We start from the raw sequence: 21,264 nt of genomic DNA, 5'->3' as shown, positions 1-21,264 counted from the left end.
AACAATTCTAACAAAATAGCACGTAAGTCTTAAGCAGATTTTAGATACTACTTGTGCTGCTGTGGCAAACAAAAGCATCCCGTTCCACTGACTCATGGCATTTAATGAAGCACAACTTTGATACAGCAAAAATAACCCAGGAATCCTGAAAGAAGATCTCCCAAAAACAGATGATCAGACATATGCTCAGGCAGATCATATCTTGCAAACAGATTTCAGAAGTAGACTTTAAAAACAGCACCATCTGGATCAAATTTGCAATTCTATCCATAAATTAGAAGGGACAGCTTGTGGCACCACTGCAAGCATATTTATAAAGTGTGGGAATACCAGGCTGTGAGGCAAGAGTGCTAGGGGGAAATTCTGTCTACAGGAGTGAAAGATATAGTTGAACTACTACGGAAGTGGAGTGAGGAAGCCACTTCTTAGCAAAAGAAAACTATTCAGGACAAAGAAGAGTGGAAATGAGGCAGCCAAATGCCAAGAATTTAGAAAAAGGTGAAGCCAGCAAGGTTGTGGAGCTAATTGTAACTTATGAACAAGAGTAAAATTCATTTGAGTGCACAGCAAACCTCCTTTCTACTATGGTGCTCCTGTGTACAGGGACAGCAGAGCTACGCATGGAGGGAAAGCTGACAGTGTCTGCTTTCCCCAGGAGAACTCAGAAAGAGAATTTTAATGTACAACTGAAAACGGTCCAGTGATTTATATCTTTGAGAATCCAGCCAGACAAAGCACACTTATTCTTTTGACCTAAGTGACTAGCCAGAAATGTGGGGGAATTACATGCTGTCCCAATTAGAAGGAGAAAATTCTTAAACAAGTTAGGTCATTTTGCTTCAAATGACAGAGGATATCAGTATTCTCACAGTCACATCAGAAATTTATATTGTCATTTTCTGGATTGCCACAGAATCTTCAAGTCACCATATTTTTAAGACATATTTGGAGCCAGAAATAAAAAAAAAAAATTACCTGGTAAAAAAAAAAGGATGACTTAGGCAGTAATTTTACATTATTAACCTCATCCAAATGTGAAACATTCCCCAGTACCACAGGATGTCCCCCATGGTATCTTTCCTACCAGTGGTAACAGCCTCATGACACTGGATTTCATATTTTTAGTTCAGTGAAATGCATAGTCCCAAGATTACTTTTGTTTCACTTTCTTAAAAAAAAAAAAAAAAAAGTCCACACTTTTTCTATGTCTTTAGGGATTTGTTCTGTTTTTAAATATGCTTGGTTTTTGGAGACGTCAGGGTAAATTGTTTGGATTGACTTACAAAAGTCACATTTACTTTGCTAAGAAGTGGAATGATTTAGGACTTAAACACCTCTTTTCTTGGTTATCCCTCTGCTGCTGGAAGCTGCTGTCCCTGCTCTCAGCCAGTGTATGTGAGCTATTCCTCTGCCACAGCCTCATCATGTCAGCCTGCTCAGTTCAAGGTACCAAAGGAACACCTCAAGCTAAACTTCCTAACTTTTCACTCAGATATATTAAAGAGCCCTCACAAATTTCAGCGAGACCAAAAGGATAAGGGTTATGAATACATAAAAGCAGGTAACAGGAAATAATCAGTCAGGGAAGCTGCCCAAAAGCTTTCAGTACACTGCGATCCGCACGCGCATTTCTGCAGGAGCACAGGCAGGGCTGCCTGTGCTGGCTGCCATAGCACACAGCAGCACACAGCTACGCTGGCCCAGCGTCCACGCAGGACATCCTTGGTGGCAAATCCAGACTGGGAAATATGGACTGGCTCCTTGCTTTTGGATACAAACACTCAGCGTACAAGCAGGACAGGATTTGAAGTAGCATGTCAGACAAACGGTGTTTCAGTTGCTTTTGAAGGGAATAGTAGACCTGTGCTCCCACCACTGAAGTAAATCTATACCTCCCTGGCATTTTATTTAATAAAAAATTTGCACAGTACGAAAAAAATGCAGGTTTTTCTTGGTTGATTTTGATGTTTAGCTGAAGAAACAGCCACTGCAACTGCAGAATTTGAAACCTGGAAAGCAGATACGGGCTGCTAAGGAGGAGCAGCTTCATCTAACATTTAGTATCACACTCTTTATGCAAGAATACCCTACATAACACTTCAGATTCTGTCAAGATTTCCAGCTCATCCATGCTTTAGTAGTTGTACCACACATCAATAGCTTATGGTTTGGAGTCATCACTGCTATGTAAACTCATTGAGACTCTACTCAAATCGGTAATAGACAAAAATTCACTACAAAAAAAAGTCAAGAACCCTGTCATTCTGCTATAGCTTAGAAGGCACCTACCATTAATAAACAGGCAAAGTATATATACATGTACATATATACAGACTGTGTGTGTGTGTGTGTATGTGTGTGTGATTTGGGAGGTACTATTCTGGCATAAGTTTTAGAAACTAAAAACTGAAACACATAGGAAGCAGGAACCTGCTCCAAACTAGCAGTAATTTATTGCCAAACAAGATTTTTAGGTAGGACTGTGCAAGTATCCTAGCCAGGCCTCACTGCTTCTCTTCCTTGGGCGTAAGCAGAGTGCAGACCCTCCTCCCCAGAGCATGCAGCCCCCTGTGCAGGTGGGGACTTGCACACAACTCCTCTTGTTGCACAGGTACAAACCCAACAGAATTTTGGTCCTCTGCTATTGCGTATTCCTCCATTAATGCACAGAAATCAAAATTCAGAGATGTTGTAGAAGCATTAGCACTTCTGTATTTGTAATAATGCCTGCAAAGTTAAGTTTTTACATATACACACAGGCAATAAAATCAACTATATCTGAAATACCTAAGACATTATTTTTCTAATCTGTTCTCTTGCCATCTTCTTTATGTCTTTGGGTATATAATTCTGTCATAAACCAAATGACTGATCAACTTTACATGAAGGGAAAACATACTTTATTTCTCAGCAATTCATAATCTTCTGTTTATCACATTGAAAGTCAAAATAAGTACTAGACTCCCCTTGGAAACAGTTCTTTTATACTAAAATTTCTATAAAAGCAGCTCCAATTAAACCTGGCAAATGAAGAGTAAGGGCAGATGAATCCTCAAAAAAGCAGTTTTGGGCAAATAATACAAAAAATAACAAAAAAACTCACTGCATAGACCTGAAGATTAAATTAACAACTTTTCCGCTTTCTGCCTTAATTCTTAATTAGGAGACCATTGTACAATTACTTTTGTCAAGTTCTGGACCCTTGGAAACTTTCCCAGTTGATTTTACAGCAGAAACATTAGTATCTTTTTTCTCACAGTAACATTCCTCTGCCCTTACCCATATCCTCTTCAAGAAGAGAGAGAGTGCGGAGAAATGGAATTTCATGGTTCCTTTCCATCTCTCTCCTGAAATGTGTTTTTTCTGATAACAAGGACTTCTTCAATGGGTATGAAATATTAATATGTGCAACATGCACACCTCACACACATCTCAACGATCATTTAAAGAAAGATGTGGAGAGAACTTCCGACAGCATTTCACCATGTCTGAACTTCACACTTGAAACCAATCTGAAATTGATATACATCTTTTCTCTTCCTTCTCCCTCACTTCTGCAAACATAGTAACTGCACCAACAAGGACAAGGTGTGATAGAAGAATTGCCTCACCAAGAACCGAGTGCCCTTTTCAGAAGCGCTCCTAAGGAGATGTACACATAGTGAAGCGCCAAACTTCTTTCTTCCAGGTACTCCAAAGCAGATCACCCTTTTGGAGAGGCATCCCAGAATTCTGACAGCATCACAGAGCCTCACATGAAGTATGTGCAGGATATTATGCTGAGTGTCTGGGATTGTGTGTCCTACCCAAAAGCTTATAAAGACAGGAGAGTTGCCCCAGAAAAACAGACAAGTTTGACAACTGAATATCATAGTATCTAGAGACACAACAGAGAGGGAGATTTCTATCTAGCTCTTGTCAACTACCTGATGTTTAGACTGCTGGGAAAGTGAGACTTTCTCTTTAAGAAAAGATCTGTATAATGATGAGTGAAGACAGAAGTTATTAACTTAGACAAATTCCACTTAAATCCACATGACAGTGGACAGGTCATATACCTCTAAATGAGAAGTTTTGCAATGAAAAAATTGTGAGATTTCTGTCATTGGTGCCACAGCTGGGGTATCATTAAAAAAAAAGGACACTCAAGCCCAAACTACTCCCCATACACCCACCCCCCCCCCAAAAAAAACACCCAAAAAAACGGACTCCAAAAACAAACAAAAAAAAAAAACCCAAATGCATATGAAATTTGCTTTCACTTCATTCCAAAGTCTCAACCCTTCTGACCAATTCCACCAGCTCAACTGAAACTTGCTTACACAGTAAATACAACAAAATAGCATAAGCCTAGAAAACAGAAGCAGACTAAGACAGCACGTTTCTCTTCCTCCTTTGAAACTGCCACTCAAATATCATCTGTATTTAACATTTCGTGTTTCTAAAAATCAAGGTAAGTGCCTAATCCTCTGCCACTCCAGCTGCCATCTCTGAGTCAACTACAAACTGTTAATAAATGTGCATTTGCGCTAAGGACTGTGACTCATTTGCAAACTGATTTTAAAAAGACTGAAGCAATTTTTGTCCTCTGTTCTGTTCCTTCCTCTCCTTAAGGTTAGACCTCTGTTTCTGACATGACTGCATCTGTTGCTTAAACACTGCCCTCTACAACTCAACATTTAAGTATTTAAACAAACTACTGTAGCATTTAAGCTGCATTTATACAGAAAGCTGCAGCAGCTGAGGAGACAAACCGAGACACCCATTGACACTGTGGGACTTCACCTCTAAGCACTGGGGCCAGGCAAGCAGACATGCAATAACTGGCACTGTCATCTCACTTTAACATGCTTGCAAACATAAATCAAAGCTCTAAGCAGTGAGTAAGAGTGAAATTGGTGAGAATATCTTCAGGTTTGATCTACTGCACTCTAAGATAACTAAATGAAATACGGATTGCAGGATAATGGTATATCACATACACCAGTATTTCCAATTGCTTACAATGGCCAATACTGAAATTATGATCTCAAATCATGCACAATATCAATGTTGTATTATGTTCTACATCAACCAGTCCTGGAGGACCTTCACCTGTCCATCTCCTTTGAGCCATGCAGCAGTGGCAGTGCCCTGCTCCAGCAGGAAGATGAAAACACTACGTTCTCTTTTTTCTTTGCCCTTGTACAAAGGTACTTGCACCTCACCTCATGAACTGCTGGAGTGAAGCAGAACAGAAATAGACTGTGGGGACAGTGGAGAGTTTGTGATGCAGGACACAAGACGCAACAGGATGCTGTAGTGGTGCAGAGATGCAGAACTGAGGAAACCAGTCCAAGCCCACCTCGTGCTACAGTACCCACCAGAGCAGGTGTCTCAGCAGGTCTTGGTTTTCTAGACAGGTCACATCGGCTGGCATATGAGAAAAGGCAAGAAGTGCTCATATGAAGGCATTACTCCACCTCTCCATGCATCACCCTCACTCAAAATCTCACCAATCTCTTACACAAATGGTTCAACAGTCTCATGATTTGCAGAGATGTGTCAGGCTACTTTTTTATTCTGGTACTGGTTACTTTGATTAAAGTAGTCATGGCCTCTCAAAGTCAGAGCTGGTGAACAAAAATCTTTTTATATGAAAATAAGGAGAATTTTTAAGGACAACACCCAACAAGTATGGACTGAAGAGGTATCTTTAAAATGAACAAAAAGGAAGGAGGTGAAGCCTTAGAAGATCGGAATTGTGCAGAGGGGTATGAAATCTACCAAAAATAAATGCTCTTGTCCCAGAGGACAAGTTTCTATGGTGAATTTCAGGATTAAAATACTTCTTTAATTCACCTTCAAACTTCAAGTCTGAACCTTGGAGACAGAAAATTACAGAGGAAGAAACTTCCTTTCTGTGGCATCTCAGAAGTTCCAGCTCCTCACCAAGAAAAAGAAGTGCAGAGAAGGCACATAAGTGAAATGTTCTAGATACTGACTTTTGTAACAACTTTTTCAAAATTTCACCTTGGATTCAGCTTGGCATTAGACAGTTTTACCTTGCTTGACCAAACTGTTTTCTTCTAGTGAATGCTGGGACATTCAAATCCCTGTACAGCCATACATTAAAACCACAGACATTTTCACTTCATTTCTCTCTTTTAAAGCCTTTTTGCTCAATGTGTGCGTGATTGCAGAACTAAGGCTTGCACTTAACTGCTTTAAAAAGTACTTCTGCATAATGTTGAGAACGGTTTGTTTCAGCAGCTACCACAGAAACAGACTAGGCAAGCATGAAACCAGATGTCCAAGTGTTTGCACTTGGACTTGCTGAGATTTTAGCATGAGCACAACTGTTCAGACAACTGCCACTGAGTAATTCTGAGACCTAACATAGCTTCTCTGTTTACATTTTTACTACTCTCTGAGAGTACTGGGAAAGCACTGACTGGCAGTTCCTGAAGGATCAAGACTTACATTCTACACCTTATGTTCACACAGGAACGCTTTGGCAGGAAGACCCTCCCAGCACAATCTCCTACATCCAGCAGAGGTTCTCCCAGAAGGGAAAATTGTTAGTGCCTCCCATCCCCATGGATTCTTTGTTTGTGCACAAAGACTGCCTCTGGTTATGCCTAACAGTCCTGGATTGAGCTAAGACCACCAATTCATCGAGTGCTAACTGCCAAGGATGTGTCAGCTGGATGTCAGAAGACTGAAGAATTAACATTCTTGTTGCACTATTTCACAAAAAAAATTCACATCGTTTATGCGACATCTTTTGCTCAGCTTTTTCTCCTAAAGGAGGTAAGAAATGGAGACAAGGCTCTGTTACTTACTTCATCAGCGCCTTTTGTACAACTCATTTTGCCTTTCTGCACCTCAGTTTCTCCATCTACTAAATACCTGTGCTCTATTTTGAGAAGATCCAGCCAAAAAAAGTGCTGCATGAACCAGTATCTTTATTCTTAATGCACTTCACAACAAAATTTTCTTCTTCTCTAAGTGAAATAGTCTGAAAAGTTTCTTTCCACCGGATTGAGCTGGTTTTTGACACCATGCTGCCCCAGCAGCTCACCCAGAGCCACATTAAAAGAGAACTGATGTCATGCAGCCTTGCCTCCACACACCACCTGGACATGGTAACTGCTGCCACTGCAATTTAATTCTTGCTTGCTGTTTGCAAATTTCAGTTCCTCTGGCTGTGTGCTGTAAAAATTTTGATTCATACTTTGCTTTCCAAATATCGTGGCTTTTCTTGTGCAACTGCTTCAGAAAGGCCTGTATTGTGCAAAAGGATCTCTTATGACACAGTGCATGCACAGTATAACAGTCAAAGCCCCTTAAGAGCCTGGCTGTTCTTTCTAGCATTATTTCATGTCAAGATGCATATTAGCTGTTTTTCAACAGAGGTCACAGTGGAAATACTAGATGTACCTTGCTGTTCATGGTTCAAATTCTACAAGCAGAAGGTGCTGATACTGCAAAGTGACAGGCACCTGCTAGAACAGGCTGAGCTTTCCCAGCCCCTCCTGGCTCCTGCACCCCTCAAGATGAAGTCTGCAGAGGTAGCAGGATCCCCAAAAGGCACTCTGCCAGACATCACGCAAAACAGAGTATCACCCCACATATTCCTCCTTTTTTGATTTTCCTCTGCTGCTTGGTATAACTGCAGAAAAATTCCAGCACCCTTCACCAACAGGTCACTCCACAAAGCAAGTTAGCAAGTTTCATCAGCTTGATCTGTCCACCATGCCAAAATCAAGATGAAGCCAAGCACACTTAGAGAAAGAAAGGCCTGCTGAACAGTCAAAAAGAGGAAAACACACATTTCTTCAGGGACTGTTTTGCTCACTGAGTAATTGCCACATTTGGCAAACATACAAAAAACCCAACCCAAACCAACAACAAAAATCAAAGCAAAGTAATAAAAACTGTGCATAAGTGTTAATGTATAACAACAGGAACTGTCCGCAGCTGATTTTGTCAGAGAACCACCATAGCTATGAATAGTGAAAGATTATGTAAGGATGTCATATGTCTTAGTGACCCGTTCTAACCACAAAAGTATGTACTTCAATGCAGAAGTATTGATCTGTGCTTCTTTTTGACTCCTTCCATTTATCTAAAACCAATACTCTTTCTAAATGTGTTCAGTTCAAAAGCCAGGACTATACTTTCAATTCAGTGGTCCAGTTTTGTTCTAAATGCTTTTTGCTCTTGTTTCCTAACTTCTAAGTGCAGTTATTCTGGCAAATGCTTCTTCTTCTGGCAAATGTTGAAGGATGAATGCACAGAAGTGAAAAAAGCCATCTACCGGTAAGATTCTCTGTCCTGGCACAAGGGCTTTGCAATCATTGGAAAGGAAAGCAGTAGCAAGCAAGAACATGGAGATAATGTCACAGCCAGAGGACTGAATACAGTACAACCCTGTGAGTTCAGTGCTGGCAAAGTTGAAGGCCTACTCAGTAAAAAGCCCAGCAAAACAGGTACTGCAACACTCAATGCACTGTATTTCATATCCTCTCTACCATTTAATGACTAGATTAAAAACTCCCATGGTACTTTTCTCTGCTATTAATAACTTAATTGCTAAATCTCACTTTTCAACTATACCTCCCAAAACCACTGTCTTTGGTCCATATAGCCTAAAAACCATTACTTTTTTAGTGACAAGTTTTCAGAACACATTCTCCTTGTGTGAACAGACGATTTGGTGCCAGCACAGAGGATGCATTTGTAACAGTGGTAGTTTCCCATATATATTTTAAAAAGCCAACAAAGGAGACAAACTCTGTGAAAAGTGTCTCCTCCCCAATATGCATCTCTCATTTTCCTGTTGAGAGATCATGCCTCTGACAAACCAGTGCTCAAAGCAAATGCACTTCTTTGGAAAGCTTCCCCCACTGTTCTGCCCTTATTGTCTTGTCAACACCCTCTCCTCACAAACAGCTGCTTCTCATCGGAACTGATTTCTGAGCACAGTTTCAGTAATACAACAAACAGAACCTCCAGCACCCAGAGGGGTATGAGGTAAAAAAATTATATGCAAGTGTCCAGTGATTATCATTTGAAGTCTTGCATTTTCTTCAATAAAAAAGGAAGTAAATAAAAGAGAAATGATCAAGCATCCTTCATATGAAGGACCAAAGTACCTTCAGTCAACAAGTATCTCAGCTGACAACTGTCAACGTTGACACTGAATTAGGTAATTAACATCCAGTTCCTTTTCACACTGTCCTGAAGTAGTTGACAGCCATTCAAACTGTATTTCCTTTCTGTCTCCTCCTCCACAGATTAAACAAAATAAAAGATCCCAAGTAATGATGGCAAGAGAGTAAGGAAGGCTGATAAAACATATTTCTATTTCAAAGCATTTCTGATCTGGCACCTAGAACTTTCACATAATAACAAAGCATCAGAAGTAACACCATCCACATCAGCACCCTCAAGGAAAAGCTAGCACAGCGTCTGGGTGTGAGCTCCAATCTACCAGAATCCTGCTTTAGCACTAAGTGCCAGAGCCTGGGGTGGGCCCTAGGCCATGCCTCCAGTGGCGAGCCCACAGGGCCAGGACATGCACCTGAGCCGTGCAGTTCTGGGAGAAAACTGGCAGAATGTTTCTGGCATTCTCTGGCCTGGGCTACCAGCATTCTCCCAAACAACTGTCAGGCATGGGTGCCAGTTTGGGCAGCCCAAGCACCATTCCCAGGAGGGAGTCCAAATGCAGCCATCCTGCTTGGAGACTGGAGTTCAGCACTACAAGGCAGGACCAGACCATGCCAGTTGGCCACAGGGCCAAAGAGTAAAGCCTGGCACTGTTTTGTTTACTACGCTTGAAGCCTAAGCCTCTAGCTGAACAATACAGGGCATTAACCACTGACCAGGTCTAACAACACAGATAAACTTTTGTGTCCATGCCTTCTCCTCTGTCACCTACATATTAAATAGCACACAGCCTACTCATCTATACCTACATTAAGCTTGTCCAATTTTCCCACAACAACATGGATGCTATTTAAGAATCAGGTTTGAGAGTCCCAAAAACTTTCACAGCCTTCTGTTATTGCCCCTTCATACAAAATGGGAAGGGCAGTAGCCACCTAGTGATGAGGTTAACAGGCAAGGCTCCCTGTGAGGTGACACTCAAAACAGTTGCCAGATAAAACAGAAAGTCCCATGGGATCAGAGACCTTGCTATGTAGCTGAAACCCATCTACCTACCTGAGATAAGAATTTGCATTTTAGTGAGTTCTTATCAAGAGTCTGCCACCTAAGCAATGCCCTCCACCAGTGACACACACACTTTGAATATCAGGGAACTCCTCTCATTGTCAGCTTCCTCAGCATCCAAAATAATCCCTGAATGCTACCTTTTATGTCTTCCCCTCTTTCCTGACAAGTGTTTCCCTTATGTATCTCATGGCAAACCATGCTAGGATGCCAGAAGCATGAGCAAGCAAAACTTTCAAGACAGAAGTGTTATCACTAATGTGATTTACTGTAGATAAAAGAAAGTGTAAGAGGGTATGGATGATGTTGTTAGGCTTTTTTTTTTTTTTAATCTAAGCCCGTTTTGTCATGTACAAAGGTAGTAAACATCTGGAAGACATTCGGTAAATTGAGAGTCATGGGTTAAAAGCTGTTTCTTGGTAAATGGCTCAGATCCCAAAGATAAGCATCACTCCTTGGTGGCAAGCTCAGCAGTCAGGGACACTGGTGCAAAGGACTGGAGCAACCTCTCTGCGGAAGAGGTGTTCTTAGGGAGGGGGCAAACAGTGTGCCTCTCAGGCGTCAGCGTTTGCTCATTCTGACACCCTGGGCCAAGACATGTCAGCAGAAAGGATGTGGGTTTGGTCTCACTGGCAGCAGGCTCTGGTTCACAACTAAACCAGCAGCCTGATAAGTGCAAGCCAGGCTTCTGGCCTGATCACATCAAGCTCCACACCCGAAACATACAGTGAAACAGTTCCTAACACATGCTTGAGGCAGGAGCCCTGGAAATGTTGGTCCTATCCCTTAGCTAGTGGTACCTTAACAACTGACAAATCCACAGGGAATATATAAACAGCACTCTGCCTATCAGATTGTTTGCTCCTTCTTTTCTTTTAATTGAAAGTGTATAACTGAGCTAAATAAATTAAGACTAGTCTACAAAGATTTTTTTAAGGACTGAACAACTGCACTTGTTAAAAAAAAAGGTGTCCTTATTTTAGATAAGCAAAGTGGTTTGGGAACCAACAAATTAACCTGTTGGCACAAGAAATGACCACAGCAAAACCAGAAGTACAAAATGAAAGGTTAAGAATGGTCACAAAATCTACTCCATGAGTCATGAGACATCAGATTAACTGCAACAAGTTACTATTTGTATGGCTGATATGCTTCCATAAAATAATTTCAGCAATGGGAATAGGTGAGAATCCTGATAATGACCCAGTATCCTCACGTGAACCTAAACGTTCCTGTAACTCAGTTCCACAGTCCCATCATGTCATACCAACTTTTAAATAATCAGGATTCAGAAATCTGTGGCCCCCTCTGCAACTCAAAGATACACAACATAAAATTGTCACTGTTTCCTGAACTGTAGGAAGTGTCATTGCCAGCTGGTTTGTAACAAGCTCTTGTGCTGATAGCACTGAAAGGGCAGACAGGCCTAAGAAGAGCCCCACAGTGCCAGAACAGTAAATTCTGTCTTTCTGTCCCTAGGCTTGAAGTGGCCTATCAGAGCAACATTCAGTTGGGCACTCAGTGTCTCTTGGCCTGACATATGGCATTCAGCTGTGTAAGCAAGGAGGAAGACTCAGTAGGAAGGGTGAAGGTTTTCTCCTCACAGAGCTGTTTTCTCTTATTCTGCTCTTGAAAGCTGCAGCTCAAAGGGAGCCAATGTCTCTTCACATGAATGGCATCTACAGAAGGGTGAAGGTGATATGCAGAAGTCAGGTGTTCTAACCAGACAGCCACCCTGAGGTTCTGTCCCAGCACAGATCCACTGCAGTTCTCTACGTCTGCTACAGCTTGACTCAATCACACCTGCAGAGGTAGTGTGAAAGCTTTAATCATGCCTGACTGGGTAATTAAAAAGGACTCTTCATCTGCAGCAATGTTTAAAATCCAACACTTTGGTGAGATCTCAGGCATGTTGTTGGTGCAATCCTCAGTCCAAGAGTCAATTTGTGGCACAGAAGGGAAAAGCAGTCAAAGGTAGTGTTCAGTCTAGATGAGATGGCTTTGCAAGAATTGCATTGCTCCACAAGAAGTCTTTGTAACCAGCACAGGCTGCCATTTGCACAGGAATTTCAAGCATCATCAAAACCAAAAGATACACCATAATTTACATTCTAAACCACACTACAAATGTGCAAGGCCTTTACCATTGCAGGCTGGAAATCCATTGGGGAAACAAAATTAGAAAAGGATTCTACAGCTGGAAAGAAGACAGAAATTCATACAGTCCCTTTATATTTTCTTGTAAGAGCCTGAAGCAAACAATAAGCAGACAACAGAAATAAGTAATTTCTTGAAAGCTTAATCTGTCCCAGACTCATCTGGGTGCCCAAAGGCAGACAATGCACTTGGGAGATCCTGCTTCTTCAAGCCTCAGAAACGCTCTGTGTCGGGTGCCTCTGCAAGTGCCAGGATGTGGAAAGGGGGAAAGGGAGCCTGCAAACACATCACCCTCTACCGCTTGGGAGGGTTCAGCGTTGCACTTCCAGGGCACCCCCCAGGAGTCTGAATACCTGACTGCTCCCATAAATGCTTTATGCTGACACCCAGTAATTGGTATGAGCAATGAGTTGTTCCCAAATGCAGGTACAAACTCAGGCAAACCTTTCTCTCCTGTGACAATAATACTCTGTATATTGTAAAAAACCTGTAAGTAATCCACTGCCTCACTTGGTACTGCTAAAGCCTTGGGAGTGCCTTGCACCTGGTGTTTTGGGCACTAGAGTTCAGGACACAAACAGATCAGAGAATCCAGATAACAGCACAGGAATTATCAGAAGTAAAATTAAATAGTTTTTGAGAAAGAAAATGAAACAATTTGACAATTTACCATAATCTGAAGCAAAATGTGAAAACATTCTTGAAATATTTAAGGGATTGACACAAAAAAAAAAAGAGCACTAAAAAGATTAGACATTATGTTAGTGATTAAGAAAACATCTTTAATACTAACAACATCTAAACACCAGGATAAACCATCAGAAATTAATATCTTTCCATATCAGAACATGATGGGATGGTTTGTGTAGATTCTCTCCAAGGCTACTTTTCATAATTCCATGATAACAATGTAAAATTGAAGAATTACATTTCTCCTCCTTGCAAACCAGTACTTCTGCCTATGGCAGAAATACTGTGTGACCTAGGGAGTAGAAAATTATCAAAGCTTTTAAACTTTTTTGCTTCCTATATTTAGGGACAAACAAGTTTCCCATAATGGGTATCAGTCCGCTTCCTGCAAATAGCAGCTGAAAATGCTGTAAAATCAAACATGCATCCAGCTATGCATGGAGGAACTGCAATACTCTGCTCTCTGCGATGCTTGGCTCACTTTTTGACCTCCATGCCCTTTCTACCAGAGCCCAGAGCCTTTGTCCCTCCCTTCCCTCAGCTCCCACAGTGCTATGGCAGGAGAGGTTTGCTGCAGAGGCACCAGCGTGGCTCTGGGAAAGCCCAGGGCAGCCAAGCACTCCCTCCTCCTTCAGAGATCATGGCACATGTTCAAACAGCAACTGGCATGCCTGAAATGAGAGGGAGGGACAAACTGCAAAAAGGCTGATTGATCACAGCACAGCAACCAAGAGGAGGGAGACATGCAGAGCCAGAAAGAGGTCAGACACCTCATTCCAAAGGATGTAACAAGACCGAAGTAATTCTGAGATAAAGGGTAAAAAGGGTCAGATGCACACCAAGCTGGAATGAGTTAAGGGAAGCAGACAGAAATTAGTTTCTCACCTGTATGGCAGAAAACTGGTAAAACTACACAGGGGATTTATTGAAATTTTCTCACCATGGAAATTCTGTGAGAGTGCAAAAAGAATAAACACCTTCTTTCACATAAAAACCTGCTGAACTTCTATGTAACTGATTTGTAAAGCCTCACTGCAAAAGGCATGGGCTCAGCACACTACATTCAAAGCAACACACTAAGCTCATACAGCTCAGAGCAGGAGAGAACCTGGGTATTCTGGATCCTCCAGCCCTGATCTTAGACCCATGGCTGTAAACGGCTCTCTACACCACAAGCTCAGATGAATAAATATTTTCAGAGCTCTCTCTTTGCTTAGTTTTGCTTTTCAGTGTCTCACTTTTGCTCCATCTTTCTACATCCAGATTGTTTTCTTCACTTTCTTTCTTTGTATCTGGAGCAAAAGAACCTTTTAATCTATTTGCATTTCAGCCTTTAGCTGCTGATTTTGCACTACACTTGGTCTAAATAGAGAACTCTACTAGCAGAATTGCCAGCCTCAAATTCAAGTGTCAAAACAAAAGCCCCCAAACACTCAGAAGCATTTTTGTTTTGCTAATGTTTTATCTTCAATTCGTGCTTTACAACCAGAAGGACTACAAATATGTCATTTAAAATTAAATCCGTCCGTGATCTTCCTCAATTTGCATACATCAGGAACCAGACTTAAAAAAAAAAAAAAAAAAAAAAAAAGCTTGGTAACTTTCAAACTAAACAGAACATCTTTTGCAGTTCTAACAATTGGCTGTAGGTGACCAACTGACCCAAAATAACAGATCAGCAAAGGTAATTTAGATCACTTCCAAGCAATTTCCTTTCCCATCTCCTTCCTCTCCCAAGAATGCTCTTTTAGCTGTCTCCTAATAAAGAAGCACCATTACCCAAACCATATGGTTCGCCTTCCAGAATCAGTGTTTATCTCTATCTACCGAGGGTGAACAGGCAGAGAACAGGGTAGGACAGGAAACCACAGCTCACAGCTGAGACAAATGGTCTGTTTGGTACTCTATTAGAGCACCAGAGCCTTATCTTGGATGCAAACAAGATTGTGAAATAGAAAGGGGGGGGGGGGGGGGAAGACCAAACAAAGCCTGTGATGCTTATCGTGTTTCAAGATGGGTGGAGTGCAAAACCCAGAGACAGATCAATTACACCTACAAGGCAAGCAAGAAAGAGGAGCAAAACACAAATATTTTGAGTCTGTAGGATGTGGGCTAATTTATCTGATGGCACATGTCCTAATGTAACATTTACGGAATTAAAAGGATTGAAGAGGACCTCTAGTTTTCATACAAAAATAAAGGAATGCATGACACTAAAATCTAAAAATAGTATTGGTACAATTACTTATCCAATTTGATACCTATCTGGTAACAATTCACCTTTCCTACTGTTTTCATGCCTGCACAGAACAAGCAGCAATTGCTCAAGCTAAAAGTACATCCTGTCATTCTGACATTAAAATTAGCAAGTTGGTGGTTTGTCTCTGGAAAGGTGAAAGAGACATATATATACAATGTAGAGAACAATTTGACTTCATATATTTGCAATTAGCTAAGCTGTGGGAGCTGCATGTGCAGGTTTGAGCTGAATGTTCGATGAGATAAATGAATGTGAGGGAAAAAAGTGATGCAACAAAATACCTACCACTGCAACCCAGCGTACTGGATAACTACTGCTCCAACACTTCCACATGTAATTCATTATTATATCTACAAAATGGTAAAAAAAACCTTTTAAAAACCTGACCACCAACTGCTGTGTATTCACCATTTCATCTGTTTTTAGAATGATGGTTGACAAGTATGTCTGAAATCGCTCAGGCTCCTGTGTCTCCTTACTTGAGAGCTGGTCTTTAATTACTGAAATATTAGTGTCAGATTTGACTGGGTTTCTGTGGAATGACCATGCAACAGTCAAACACACCACAACCTTTCTTTCCCCAACAAACTGTGCATGACTTCTCTGTACCAAGTGACACTCCAGGAACAGGCACCTAGAGCCTGGCAAAGCCTGAGGGCTGCAGCCTGCAGACACTGCACCTCCAGCAGTGCGCTGGCAGCCCCACATTCCTGCACAAGACTGCATGCCACCAGACAGATGCTGGCATTTATCCAGCAGGTCACTCAAACTAAATTATCACCTGCTGCCATTCAAAAAAAAAAAAAGGTATTTACAAAATTACATAGGACAAGATAAACTTTCTGTAGATGTTACAGAGTTAAAAGAGGCCAAAGGATTAATTGAATCTTAAAGCTTGGAGACTGAAAATCCTTATGGTTTATGATCACACCAGAGACTTAGAACAGAATTATCTGTCTTTATGCCTTTGAAGTTTATCTTACTCCTTAAACTTTTACTGAAGTTCCATTAGGTTCTAACAATTTTCCACTTTGCTTCTTCTGTGGAGTATCAGTAGTTCTTTAATGATGTTAGCAGCAATATATTTCCATCTGCGCCATGCAGTTCTCCCTGCTGCTTAAAAAGTTTGTCTGTGTAATGTACTAGTACAGCCAGTAACACAGCTGCATAACTGCAGTATTGTCTATTAGTACTCCTGAGTTACACAGCACTTCTTCAAGAATAATTCCATAATTAGCAATAATACCATCCCTGCTTAACAAATTGGCAAATAAAACAGGACACCATATCGTGTGCGTATATTCGTAACTAAATCAGTAACTTCAGGTCATCAGCTCTGAGCTGGTAGAAGAGAGTTAGAAGTCCATGTTCTATCACTCTAATTATTTAATTATAACTTTAATTATGCTTTATATTAAATTTTACATACTCACTTTATTAATTTATGAAAGCAAAATATGGACCACAATCTTTTAGGTAAAGCAAATAAGGGTTGAGTCCTTATGTTAATAATGAACCTATTTTCCCCTGCACCTTAGTGGGAAAACATTTCTGAACATAGAAAAAGAAAAGAAAAAGGAAATCTTTCCTTAAACATGATCATATATTCATCTCCTAAAACAGATTAAAATACTATAAGTGAACTGAGGTTATTTTGATTCATTTGCAAACCCATAGCATTAAATACTTACAAGATTCTAAATACTTAAGAGATTCTTGTACATTACCAGGGAACACAGGAAGCTGCTGCTAGCAAGCATCTTCAGTGCTGTGAATAAACCCATAGAATTTAGCTATTTGCTTTTTAAAACATTGTTTATTGAGAACACTTAATGAGGACTAGGGCTTCAATAGCAAATATTTAACCAAGAGCACAGATTCCCTCATACAAGCACAGCTGTCCCAGCCTACTTGGGGAAATTCATTATGATAATAAAAGATATGAGCTTCAGCCTTCCTTTATTTAACCCAAGCTATTGACGTTTCTTAGGCAAAGGAACCCATACCCCACATCTGTCTCATCTCCTTTTTGACAGGAACAAGTTTCCAGAAGATTAGGGTACTGCAGTTCTGCACAAAACAGCAGTCTTTCAGGGCAGCCAAAATTACACTTGGATCATATGGAGTACAAACCATTTCAGCACAATTCACACTAAGGACAAAACAACTGACCTTGCCAGTGACACTGGAGTGTTAACCTGGTACATCACCCCAGGCAGGATAAGAGTGTACGTTTATTTTGCACTGGGTAGGTGCTGCCCACAGAACACGAGCTGGGGAAACAGCGATCCAGGGGCAGGAGGGGTGGCTTCTGAGCAGGAGTGCCAGCACACTCAGGAGAGCCAACAAACACGAGCTGGGTGGCCTCTTGTGAGGCCAAGCACAGCTGAGAATACAGTCCCAGGGCTACAGGAGTACTTTCATCAGTATCCTAAAGCAAAACTTTTGCATCTAATCCCAGTGATTATATAGATGATGTTATCCTTGCACGTTGTGTTGGCTGTCCAATGTGGGAGGTGGGGAAGAATTCTTTCTTGTGGGCTGTCTTGTTAGAAGGATTAAGTTATGGCCATCCACAAAATTTATGCAGAAAATATTTCACACTCCAAATTTTATTTTTAAAAATTTCATCCCGCTACTGCTCCTTTTACCCTCACATGCTGCAGTAGATCCTCATTCTCCTTTCCTTGGGGCTAACAACATTCAGCTATAAGAAAGCAGTTGTACAGAGATTCAGTCCATAAGATGTAGGTCAATGACTGAGGAAACTGACATTATTTAGGACAGCACATGAATATTTGACATGTGCATGAAGTTAAGCCTGTGTATGAATGCTGCTCTAAACTAAGGCCCAGAGATGAAGAAGATCCTAACCCTTGGAGCTTTATTCAAACATAATTACTGAAACACAAATTCCGTAGGGGGGTAAAGCTGCACTTCCAGAAGCAACACAAGATAATACTATAGCCACTCTACACCTGGTGGCAAAGTGCCTCAGAAGGGCTCTAACTGCCAGCAGCGCCAGCCAAGAGCCAGCGAGTGCGCTCCATCAGGATCTTCTCCTGCCATTACCTAGGGCGTATTACTCACTACTGCTCTAATGAAAACTGCCAAGTTAACAAATACAAATAAATAAAAGACCTGCTTTGTTTTTTTAATACATGAAAAACCCATTTAGCTAACACTATGAATACATTTAGCTGTAAGAACTGGAATTAAAAATATATGTAGCTTGAATCTACATTCTAGCCTGCAGCTAACAAAATCTCAAATTCAGTACTTAGGACAGAGGAGTTTTCTGAGGGATTTTGGTTTTGTTTTGTTTCGTCTGTAGGGTGAGGCTCTTCTACATCCTAGAAGAAAACCTCCTTACACTGAGACAGAACCACAGTTCTAAATGAAGCCTACTGGCACTTCAGTTGGAAAACTCAAATTAAAGGCTCGGAGTTCAATTACTGGAGAGAGAAGAGGAGGGTTCAAGTAGAGACTAGTTCATAAAGCAACCACATCCTTGTAATTTATCTTTTATGTTAGACAGTTTTCCACTTTGGTGAATCTGAAAAACACTGAAGACAAACTAATTTTAAAAAACAAACAAACAAAAATCTTGCCAGAAGGACAGGTCAAAAGGGGACCAGGGTCTAAGTGCTTTTAGATGAAACCAGAGTTTAGTCTTTATCTAGAAAAACACCAGAAATAATGTCTGCCCTTTAAGAAACAATCTTTTAGAAATCTCTGCAGAGACTTCCTTTGCTTTGATTCTTGATCACTGTGTGATCACTAGTTTTTCTTTTATATCTATATCTATCTGTTATCTAGTAACTTTTACTACATGCTTTTCTAGTTATTTGCAGGAGTGTGGTGGTACACAGATGAATTCCACATTTAGAACCTACATAAGAAAATGGAAATATCCAGATGGATTTTTTTCTTCTGAACTAGCCCGTGAATAATTTCAGAGGCAGGTATAATTGCTTCCACATGCACAGACACACCCGGCACAATCACAAATTTATGTTTACCATTTAACAAAGATACATGTACAATATTTATTTATAAACAACTGACAGTAAGAGTAGATTTTCCAGGTGAGTGTAAAAGCAACTTCTGAACAGCAACAACAAGCAAAGGGACGAGGCATTCTGAGAGCAGAGCCACTCCTGGATCGGTTCCTGCCGCCCCGCGGGGCCGGGAGCGCTGAGGGGCCGGCGCTGCCCGCGCTCCGCGCCGGGGGCGAGAGAACCGCGGCTCTGCCGGCCCCGGCCCGGCCCCGGGCCTCTCCGCACACACTCCCTCTCGGCGGAGCGGACCCGGCCGCGGGCACTTCCACAACCTGCGCCCCGCCGCCCTCGAAGCCCCCTCGCAGGGAGGAGCCGCCGGGAGGAGCCGCTCCGGCCGCCCGCCCGGCCCCGCCGTGCCCCCGAGGGCGCTCCCCAGCCCCGCGGTGCCACTCACCGACTGCAGGAAGCGGAGGGTCCCCACGTAGTCGCGCTCGGTGCTGAGGATCTCGTTGAGGACGCAGAGGCGGAGGCGCAGCTGGCGGTCGGTGTCCTTGGGGCAGCCGGCGGGCTCGGCGGCGCTGGGGGCGCCGGGCGGGGGCGGCGGTGGCTCCATGGTGGCGGCGCGGGCCGGGCGCTCCGCTCCCCGCTCCCTCAGGAGCCCCCCATGGCCCCCTCGGCCCTGCCTCGCCCGCGGGCCGAGGCGTTACAGGAGCCGGGCGCTGGGCGAAGCCCGGCTGCGGGACATGCCGGGCTAGCGGCGCGACACCGCTGAATAGAGCGCGAAGGGAAGTCCCGGTGGCGGGGGGGGGAAGGAGGGACGGGGCGGGCGCAGGCGGCGGAGCCCGGCCCCGGGGGCCGGCGGAGAGCAGCGGGGCGGGGCGAGAGCGAGGGCAATACGGCTTTGTCATCTCCTCGTCCCGCTCACCCTCGTAGTCGCCTGTCCTCGGCTTCACGTCCAGCATACGCACAGCCGCGTGTCCTCCTCGCACGCAGCCCCTCTCACGCATCGCCTCTCATCCGCACTCCCCCATCTCCTCCCACACGCACTCCCTCACCCCCGTGCGCTGCAGACCCCGCACACCTCGCCCTCTGCTCCCCCGCATTTCACAGTGTGTGGACTTGCTGCACAGCCCGCACAGCGCGGTCACACAGCCCTCACAGTGCGGTCACACAGCGCGGTCACACAGCCCTCACAGTGCGGTCACACCGCGCGGCCGGACACGGGGCTCACCCCACGGCACACGAACACAGCACAGCGCGGTGAACACACCGCAGCTTCCCGCACGAGCAGGGGCTTGCCCCCAGCCCTACAGGCCCGACCCGGCCCGCCGCTAAGCTGGGGTCACACAGACACCGACGTTGTCACACAGGAACGCACACAGCACAATGGACACAACCGGGCAGAAATAAGGAATCACAGACTTCCATGCCAACAAAGAATAAATACAAAAGCAAGTTTCATCGCTGTAAATCCAAAATGCAGAGGTTTTAAGTTATTTACAACTGCTTGTGCAAAGTGAGTGTCCAGCATAAGGGCAGAGATGAACAGGGTAAACTGCACACAAAACCAGGCTGAGGGCTGCAATTCAGCACTACTCCTCCCATTCCCAGAAGGCTAGGTTCATAATGGTGGAGATTCTCCCTAATATCTTCATTCCATCACTGGAATGAAGTACACTGCCAGGCTTTTGGCAGACTACAAATACTTTTTTTTCTTTTCTTTTCTTTTTCTTTTTTTTTTTTTTTAATTAGGGAAAATGGTTTCAAGAGGAAGATTTAAAAATGTTAATTGTGTGAACTCCTAAGAGGCATAATAATAGAGACACTTATTGGATATACTACCTTAAAAAGTAAACTTAGGAAAACAAAATGTAACAAATGTAATAATTGTAATCTTCCCCCGGCTAAACCAAAATATATCTTGAACTTTTTTTATCT

The 21,264-nt window shown here is 42.6% G+C and overlaps 1 protein-coding gene across 1 annotated transcript in view; it reads right to left on the bottom strand.

Annotated features, from left to right (window-relative positions):
* PREX1 (phosphatidylinositol-3,4,5-trisphosphate dependent Rac exchange factor 1) overlaps positions 1 to 19,939 on the bottom strand; it is a 114,388-nt gene extending 94,449 nt beyond the window's left edge. The window contains exon 1 of the mRNA XM_063172680.1: positions 19,781 to 19,939. Coding sequence (XP_063028750.1) covers positions 19,781 to 19,939 — 159 coding nt within the window. The remainder of the gene's footprint in view (positions 1 to 19,780) is intronic.
* Positions 19,940 to 21,264: the final 1,325 nt, after the last annotated feature.

The sequence above is a fragment of the Melospiza melodia genome, chromosome 19 (assembly GCF_035770615.1).
Source record: "Melospiza melodia melodia isolate bMelMel2 chromosome 19, bMelMel2.pri, whole genome shotgun sequence".
NCBI classification, from domain to species: Eukaryota; Metazoa; Chordata; class Aves; order Passeriformes; family Passerellidae; genus Melospiza; species Melospiza melodia.
The sequence above is the reverse complement of the archived record's forward strand: the minus strand, read 5'-3'. Positions and strand labels throughout refer to the sequence as shown.